A 9,773-nucleotide genomic window follows, 5' to 3' on the forward strand; every position below is an offset into this window, starting at 1 on the left:
TGACGGCGGTGCCCAATGATGCCTAAAGCCCTTTATAGAGCTGTCTGGGTTATAAAAAATGTTTACTGTGATGGAGCGGAATGGCTCACTGAAAGAGTATTATTGTTTACAAGTTATTGTTTTAGATTAATTTACTCAGCAGAACTGTTAAATTCTTTACCCAGCAGGCATGTCGACCTCCAATTCATTCTCCTGCTTAAAAAAAAGGGGGGAAAAAAGAGAAAGTCTCCCGTGTTTCTGGCTCGAGTTTCAGCTCCATATATGTTATTAACCTATAATGAAATCTATAGTCCAACTGTTTCTCATTCTGTTTGTTTGGAATGGGCGCAGACCATGTCACATTAAATGACAACATGCGTCGTCTCCCTCTTTTTCCCAGTGAAGACATCTGTACGACATGATGAAGTTTCCTCTCTGAGTATCAATCCTGTAATTGAGCTCAGGGAGAGGAGACGTGATGTGCACACAGAGGAAGTGAAAAGGCCTCTCTCGCGTTCCCTCCCATCCCTTCTTCTCTCCTCTTTCCACTCTGCATCCCTCATTCATTCAAAGCCCACCCACACACACACACACACACACACACACACACCCACACAAACACCCACCCACACACACACACACACACACACACACACACACACACACACACACACACACACACACACACACACACACACACACAACATCTTATTTTCTCTCTCTTTCTCTCAACCTGTTTGTACATTAAATTAGTTTGTCAGCTCTCTTTAGATGCACATCAGCTCTCATAAGTGCATGAGCATTAGTTCCCCGGGTGTCTCTGGCTGTTCAGGGAGCGCTGCACTGTGACCCGGGCCTCGGAAGGGAAGGGAGAGAGACAAGTGGAATCTCATAATAGTGTCTTCACAAGCTTTTCACCACGCAACATACTGAGTGAGGCCACGTCCTGGAGCTACGGCGTCTTTATACGTGTCTCTTTATCCTGCTTGTAATGTTTCTATCTCATTCTGCGCCCACAATGCCATGGATCATTGGGAAACTGAAGTGAGACCGGATTAAATATTAACACAACCTGACACAGTCCCCACCGGAGCCTCTATTCCACTTCACATGATACAATTAAAAACATTCCCACATGCGCAGTGGCACACTGTCAAGAACATGCTGCTATGCACACCTAAAATAAATCTTATACTGATCTATGGAGAACTTGACAAGCAGGAGGCCAAGGTTTCCATACAGGCACTTAGCAACCAAGAGAGTTGGAAAAAAAAAATACACACACACACCCACACACACACGCGCACGCACACACACGCACACACAGTGAGAGATGAGAGGCTTACATTATTTATACGTGCTAATGGTGGCTGGCTGTGTGTGTGAATCAGCAATACAACAATCTGCTAAAATAGACACACAGCTGTAATCAGGGCCATACATTTCCTCTCCCTCTCCTGTTCCCCGCTAAATACAGGGTCAATTGGAGTCACTTTAGTAGCATTTGAAAGTCTTGCAGTAGATTATCTCCTTTTAATGGAGACGAAAGACAATGTAGAAGTAGATTGCGGTTGCCAGAGGAAAAGATTACCTCCCAATGAGACACTGTTGCTCAATACGTGCAGTGAAAGGATACCTCACACCGTTCCGACTGTACATAAGATATCATTGTACATCTACCGCAGATTAAAACAATGGCTCGTGTGCTTAACCTAGTTTTTGCCCACAAAAGGAATCCATTAGTCTCATTGTGCAGCCCTTAAGCTCAGCATCACAGGGGGGAACCCACTGTTGCACTGCTACATCCACACACATGTGCCTCTCATTTCCTATGGCAGTCCAGAAGTATCCTTCAACATCCTATTGTAAAGTTTACCAGGGGAGAGGTTCAGTGTATTAAAGTGCCCTGAGAGAAACGCTAAATGATGTAAATGCAGGCAGCTGCTTGCTGCTAATGCCGTACAGTAGACGAGGAGGCCCAGCTGAGGCTGGATGTGTACAGTATCTATATAACATTATAGGCTCTCTTTCATGTCCTTGTGCTCTCTAATGGGAACAATATGAAGACTAATGGTATAGTTAAAGTGTAGGGAGCGGAGCTTCAAACCAAACTGAAGCCTATTCAACTCGTGCTGTTGTTTCAGATTCCTATTTGAAGTGAAATGTGAATTTATTTAACATTGTTGACACAACAATTTCCACATTTACTCTCAGTTTTTTTGCTTGGTGTTGTAATTTTAAATGTGTAATATGTAATATTACCACTTTAGGTGCAAATATTTTTCGATAGATCATTCATTATTTTTGCTATTCCCTTCCCACTTCAAACTCCAACAAAGGTCAAGATGATGCTCGTCAACACAACACTGTCCATGCTTCCTTCACATAACACGTGTCGATCACAACCGCCCCTGGTTTCCATCCACTTCGAAACTCTTCTTCTCACATCAATAACCTCCACATCAGCTCACCCGGCCATACGTATCTGCCTCCTCTCTCAGCCTCACTGCCCCTCCAGCCTGTCTGACCACCATCGGGTCCTTCAGCCACTTGCCGCTCGTCGCCTCCACAACTCCCTCCCACTTAACATCCGAAACATTTAATCCCTACATGCTTACAAATGCTACCTGAAAACAGATTTAAACATGCCCACTCATGCTGAATGTCATTGGTTTGTTGCAAACTCTTAAATGTCTTCATATCATTGATGTTTTTTAAATTTTTATTTTATGAGCATGGTGACCTTTAGTGACTTGAAAGGTGCTTATGAATAAAAAGTGTTATTATTCTTTTTTTGATGACTTGTTTTCCTCACCTTCTCCAATGCAAAACACACCGGTGACATGTTTCATCAATCTGTGGAACTACAGCCTTGGTTAATTGCTATTTCTTCTTTTTTTTTTTTCAATCTGAAATTAGATGAGCTCCTCCACCATCTTTCCATGTACTGTAAAAGGCCCCCCGGGCAACTGCAGATGTACTTCCTCCAGTAGAAGGACTCCTGGTCGAGAAGCATGGCTGCAGGCTGTTTACTTCTGTATTGTTCTCATTTTTAATTCAGAGCGGTCATTTGTCCCAAATCTGCTGCAGTGTTCATCACATAATGGAACACGGATGAAGATATAAGGCTGAAACTCTTGAAGAATACTTTTAATCACGCTCGAGGAAAGCACCTAACAATGCATGATTTGGAAAACAAATACAGCGCGACTGTCTCTGATCATCATTTGATGGTGTGCTGACACGCAAACTCTATTAAGCTGTCTTCAAATATGCAAAAATGATATGATTTTACAATGATTACATATTCACTTCCCCAGCTGGCTGGCTCCAAGCGTCTCCATTTGTCATCGACTATTGTGTCCAATTATATGATTAGCTTTGAACACTCCAGCACTTCGAGAGCTCTCGTGTGTTCTGCCGCGCAGAGTGATTCACAAACAAAGTCATTACAACATGTATTCACACATATCAAATAACAAAACAGATGGCCACTGCGCCCGCCGCCTGATTTGTTTTCCACACGAGTGGTGGAAAAAAAAAAAAAAGAAAAAAGAAAGAAAGTATTTTGCGCGAGCTGTGTTTAATGCTGACTGTTTTTATTCCCAAAGAAGAGCAGCTGGCTGTCGCGCTGTTAGATCAGCTCCTATGAAAGACAATCTTGTTTTCATTAATTTCTCTACAACAAAGGCACTTGTTGGGAAGATTTAGAATTACAGCGGGTAAAGCTTCCGGATAATTCATCACAGGGACTTGACAGGAAACTTAATTGTTTTAAATGCCAGTTGCTGTGAGCAGTGTAGCTGGTTTTTCTTTGATGTCTAACAGGTGGGACAGATAGACGACCCTCTGATGTTTCATTTGACCTTTGACCTCACGGTTATAAATCCACTTGTAGCCCACCGGCCAATAAACCTATCAACAAATGATGGACTGCACTTCCCAGAATTCCACATTAGAGGGATTTCTTGTCGCCTGCCTCTTCTTATTTAACACACTCTATGTCTACCTCCTCTCGATTATGCAGAACCGCTCCTTCTTCTCTCATGAACACTGAACAAATCAACCAAACACCATATGGGCTCCAGTCCTGTGCATCATCTCTCTGCCTTACCCCGGTGAGGATGAACTGAGTTAAATCCATCTTTAAAACACAGAAGGGTGTCCATTGCATGCTGGGAGGAGGGAGGAAAACGTTACCACAGTCTGAATAATTTCTTCTTCTTTTTTTTTTTTTTTAAGGAATCGCATTGTGGTTTATTTAGCTGTGTTTGCAATTGATCAGCCATATGATAACAGCTTTTAGAATTGCTTTGGTACATGTGGTTACACCACAGGGCGCCTTGACTGTCTAATTGAAAGAGACACTGCGTAGTTACCCCTCCACACTGACTTACTGTCTAATGCAGTTTAAACTGTGTTGCTGCGACAGGAACAGTAACTCAATTATTTTAACTATTGGCAACACCGAATCAATCTGTAGCATGGGTGACGTGTGTGTGTGTGTGTGTGTGTGTGTGTGTGTGTGTGTGTGTGTGTGTGTGTGTGTGTGTGTGTGTGTGTGTGTGTGTGTGTGTGTGTGTGTGTGTGTGTGTGTGTGTGTGTGTGTGTGTGTGTGTGTGTGTGTGTGTGTGTGTGTGTGTGTGTGCGCCCTCGCTGGAAACCATCACCCTCAAACGGCACAGGATTGCCACGCAATCGGTCGCAAATCACTACTTGCCAATCATTTAAGGAATAAAAAGCAGACACACTGCAATGTGACACTCGCAGCAGACCTGACACCAAAGTATCTCCACACAGAAAAAGGTTTTCTCTCTTAAGGTTAAGGTTGCTCTAAATCTAGTAAATAGCCTTGCTGTCATCTCTTGAGCATGTTACTGTAAATGCACTCCAAGCGACTGAATCATTTAACATCCAATCAATACTATTCACATTGCGCCATAAACACACTTTAGTCTGATTCCTGCCCGGGGAAGCCGTTTGGACTATTAAAAAAAACTTCTCTGTAATGAGGAGGCAGAATTATTTCATAGAGGGAGAAAAGGAATACTTGAAAAAACTGAGAAAATTGAAATAAATCAAATGAAATAACACGAATGGTTAAGATATTCTTGAAGTTAATGAGGAAATAGTTAACACAATCCACTTTGCAAGAGTGAAGAAAGCATGGCGTCGAGGCTCTGCTGGGTAGATAGGATCTAGCTGTGCCATGCTGCCATCAACTGGTCAGTGATTTTACAGCAGTTTTCAGGAAACTTTCGGTCCTCATTGATCTGTTCCCTACACTGCTCCACGCAACCGAAGACCACAGCAGGGGAGGGACGCTCTGAGCAGGTTACCGGTCAATCACAGGCAGTCAAACACACTCACATGTACAAACATGAGCTATTTAGGGTCAGCAATTAGCCTGGAACACATGTTTTTGGACTCAAACTCAAAGATATTCTCCATCTCAGGCGACCACTGCACCACCCTGCGGTGTGAGGAGATTGTGTCAAATAGCAAGTGGCTGCTCTTTAACCCGGACTCGACAAATAGGAAATCCATCCGTCTTCCAAGCTGCTTCATCCAGCAGGGTTTGCAAGGGCTTCAGACCAGTGGACGGAGGTGGAGCACACGCATAGCAGGTCTCCAGTCCGTCACATAGCAAACACAGCTAGCTTCACATGTATGTTTCTGGACCGTGGAAGGAAACAATAAAATATTCACATGCCCATGAAGAACATGCAGACGACACACAGAAACCCACGTGGCTGCTCCGCTTAAGTCAAACGACGCCCACAGTTAGATCTGCCCACTTCCACCTCTGTAAAACTGAGCTGCTGCTGCAGAGGCTGAGTTACAGTGACACTGCGGGGGCCAGACAAAAAAAAAAGCAACCTTTAAAAAAAAAAGAAAAAAAAAAAAAAAGAAAATGGTTTCCTCTAGGTTTCCCTCCTGTGGAGGCTGTCAGCTTGTTATAGTCATTGGCTGACGTAGTGGGGAGTTTAAGAAGAGTTTCCGTGTTTATGCATGACAAACGGGGGACTGCCAGGTCACCTTTTAATTGACTATGAGCTTTATTTTCATCTGCATGCGTTACACCTGAGCCACAGACACTCGTGCTTTGTCTACCACAGTAAAGACGCACTGAAAACATCTCCAGTCTCAGGGGCGAGTCAATCAGCTCTGAACACAGATGTTTTTGCCACAACAGCAGCACTCCCATACTGTGAGTGTAAATTACACCTTGAAAATTAATTGCAAATTTTGATCCTTCTGATAATGAACCACGTACACAGCGAGGCGTTCAGTGTTACATTGTGCCGAAAGCGTGAAAAAGTATGTACATGAGCGAGGCTTTTGTGGAGGAGCCTCATGTTGGTTTTAGATCATTGCACTGGTCAGGTTGCTCGATCTGATGCTGCCCGTGTTTGTGCGCCTGCTCTTCCTTCTAACGCTGCGCAGATAGTTCCTGTACAGAATCACGCTGATCACCCTGTCCTGAAACTGCTTTGAGACAATGTAGTAAAGGATGATGTCCAACACGGTGCTCAGGTTCATCAGGAATGTGGTGAAGACCGCCCACGTGCTGAATCCCTCGTCTTCGCTGTTTCCCAATAAGCGCAGCACTAAACTCACGTGAAAAGGCACAAAACAGACCAACACCTGGATTATGAGCGTGACTATAATACGGATGGACTTCTGCTTCACTTTAGGTTTGAGCTTTGAGGTGCGGCCATGAATTAGATTATCTACAATGACGATGTAGCAGCCAATCATGATGCATATGGGAACCAGGAAGAAGAAGACGAGTCGGACGAAGTTGACGGCGTTGTCATGACGCATGTAGATGATGTCCTGCATCTTGATGCAGGTGGTGAAGTGAGAGATGCGATCGGGATCATCCTGAGAGAAGAGTAGAGGGACGGTGCTGCCCAGAGTCATGAGCCACACTCCCAGACTGCCAATCACAGCCTTTGGGACGTTCCTCAACTCCTTCCCTTGCTTCGGCTGGACGATGGCCATGTAGCGGTCGGAACTGATGAGGGCAAACAGCCACAGAGCCATGCAGGGGTAGAAGATGGTGAGGGCCGCGCTGATCCGGCAGAATACGTCTCCAAAAGGCCAGTCATCGTGACGGTAGTAAACCATCCTGAAGGGAAGCAGCAGGATGTAGGTGAGGTCCATCAGTGCCACATTTATCATGTAGACAGTGACTGAGTTCCTCTTCTTGGTGGTCAGGGCAAACACCCATAAAGCAGTAAGATTAACAATAACTCCTACGATGAAGACGAAACCGTAAAAAATAACTGACGCCAGGCGGTACTCCTCCGGTCCCAGCTCCGGCTTCATCGTGCCCGACTCCACAGACAAGTTGGAGGAGCTCATATTCACCATCGTGCTGAAAGGGACAGAATGCAGAAATCATTATCTCAATTTACCTGGAACTCTTTAACCTTCAAGAACCAGGCTTCCATGATTTAATGACCCCATGATGATTTGACTTTGTGCTTCTCTCAGCGCTCTAATATGAGAAAAGAGATACTTTATTCAATATTTTAGTCTCTGTGAATCCTGATGAAGAATGCGAGGCTGAGTGCTTCTGTAACTTATAGCCAGAAACAAGAACCATGTGAAAAGAGGGTAAAGGTGCATTATGTGTCTCTGCCTTTCTCTGAAAGAGTTTTCTGAAGAAGAGGAACGACTCATAGTGTTACTAAATATAAGCTTTATTAGTGTAGCACATTGTAGCAACAAGGCTGTTTAACAATCAGCAGAGATGAAACAAAAGCAGATTAATGTCGTAGCGAAAAGAATAAGCGTTAAGAAGTGAATAAAAACAAAACAAACCTCCACATAAACACATCTTCATTTAATTTTTTTTTTTTTAAAGTAAAAGAAACTGTATAATGGAATAAGAGAGTTAACTGTCTGGGTATAATTTGTACACTTTGCATTTCATGCTATAAAATGTTATTTTTCCAAAACTTATCGCCAAAATTTAATAAGGTGCTCATTTCTGCATCACATTTAAAACTCTGACTCACCACTTAAATCACACCATTGTCACGAATGGAAAAACTAGCATTCATCTCTGTGTGAGTAAAACATTCTTATTGTTCCAGAAGCCATCTGTCCATATTCTGGGAGAGGAAGCCAGGGAGAAAACACATGCATGCATAGGTAGAACATGTCTGAATTTGTCTCATCACAACATGTTGAACATGTTTGATGTCACATCATGACAGAGAAAATACATCGAGACATGGATAATTACTGATTATCTTCACTCCAAAAGTCAGTCAAAATTTGAAATAAAAAAAAAAAAAAAGTTCTCTGAGTAAAAACAGTGGCTGAAAAGAGATTCCTCCGAACAAGGATGCATCTGTGTTTCACAGTTTGCAGAACCTGTAGTGGTAATCATTTGAATGTATATTTTTAAAAGCAATGTGAAACAGAAACTCGGATCATAAAAAGGAACATAGAAGCAAGCACGATCTAAGTTGACCAAACAAGAATAATAAGAACGAGCGCTTGGAGTAAATGTCATTTTCTGTTGGGGTCAGATAAAGATTTTTGTCAGTCTGTGAGAATCACATGTCTGATAAGAAGTCATGTGACCCCTGCATTCACTTCTGCTTGACTATGCTGTCTTTCTGTATGTGTCGCGAACACTGGCACATCAGTGAAAACAATTACAGTAAAGTAGCAGACCGAATACATTTGAGTCAGTTCGTATCAGTTTGTAGAGGAAATCACCACCACCATCAATACGCAGAGCTATAAAAGCGTTTCCCTCTCCCCCCCCCCCTACAAACACAAATGTGAAACAGATCAGGTAGCTTTTCCCACACAATAAAAGTCTGCACTTACCACAGAAATCAAACAAACATCTTGACAAGCTCACACCAACAGGTTTATGAAGTGAAAGTGAGTTCATGAAGATTTATCTGAACACTCAGCTTCTAACAGCCAAAACAGGGAAGTGAATGGTAATGTGATGGAAATGGTGGTGAGACGGCGTGCAGCGTAAAGCCCCCCCATCACTTCCTGTGTGTGTGTGTCGACTGTGAGCTGTAGTTTCTGTACTTTAGATTCCTTTACAGTAGCTACATAGTTGGAACACAAAGGGCTACAGCTTTCCACAGTCTGCAATTACACCCCCTTAAAGAAAATGATGTGCCATTAGAAGTGGGAGTGTGTTTGGCAGGCAGAGAGATGGCAGATTTAGGGCGAGTTATTGATTGGAAAAGTGGGGTCTGTCACAGCACATTAGTTCTCAGGGGAGTAATCCACAGCAGGTTGCTGTGAGAAGCATCTGCTGCTGGAGAGAAGTAATTAAAAACAGGATGTTGAGGCAGTTGCCATATAAACAGGAAATAAGACGGTGGTAATAGACACTTCACGCTGATGCTGTGAGATGGTTTTACACCACATCGACTTAATGGATGCAAAGCGCATACCTCAGGTGAAACGCCCAAGGTCAGTCTGGACTGGGATTGAATACAGATTAATGTGTGTGATTAATGTTTGCGCGGGCGCGTATGCGTGTGTGTGTGTGTGTGTGTAACAACTATGAATTAGGACATTTGGCTCAAAGAACATTGTGCAATCAAAACTTCCCTCCTTGATCTCCTAACTGCTTCACTTTTCCTCCCCGGCGCACACACACTGCACGCTTTCCCACGACTATCAGTTTGCCACTGTTCGATTTGACCCCGACGAGAGGTTACATCGACTGCCACATATTTGGTTTTGATTAAGTTGTCAACTTTGATGTAAACTTCTTTGTGTGTGTGTGTGTTGTGTGT

General features: G+C 43.3%; 1 protein-coding gene across 2 annotated transcripts; it reads right to left on the reverse strand.

Annotated features, from left to right (window-relative positions):
* Window positions 1-6,021: 6,021 nt before the first annotated feature.
* On the reverse strand, window positions 6,022-8,968 carry gpr18 (G protein-coupled receptor 18). Of its 2 annotated transcripts, XM_080479253.1 has the most exons (3): window positions 8,836-8,968; window positions 7,277-7,363; window positions 6,022-7,114 (listed from the first exon to the last, which is right to left on the reverse strand). In XM_080479253.1, exons 2-3 carry the CDS (start codon window positions 7,357-7,359, stop codon window positions 6,346-6,348), a joined length of 852 nt encoding a protein of 283 aa, XP_080335379.1. In that variant the 5' UTR covers window positions 7,360-7,363; window positions 8,836-8,968; the 3' UTR covers window positions 6,022-6,345. The 2 variants fall into 2 exon arrangements, with proteins under 2 accessions (XP_080335379.1, XP_080335378.1); XM_080479252.1 differs by having other exon boundaries at window positions 6,022-7,363.
* Window positions 8,969-9,773: the final 805 nt, after the last annotated feature.

The sequence above is a fragment of the Lipophrys pholis genome, assembly GCF_963383615.2.
Source record: "Lipophrys pholis genome assembly, chromosome: 13".
Classification (NCBI taxonomy): domain Eukaryota; kingdom Metazoa; phylum Chordata; class Actinopteri; order Blenniiformes; family Blenniidae; genus Lipophrys; species Lipophrys pholis.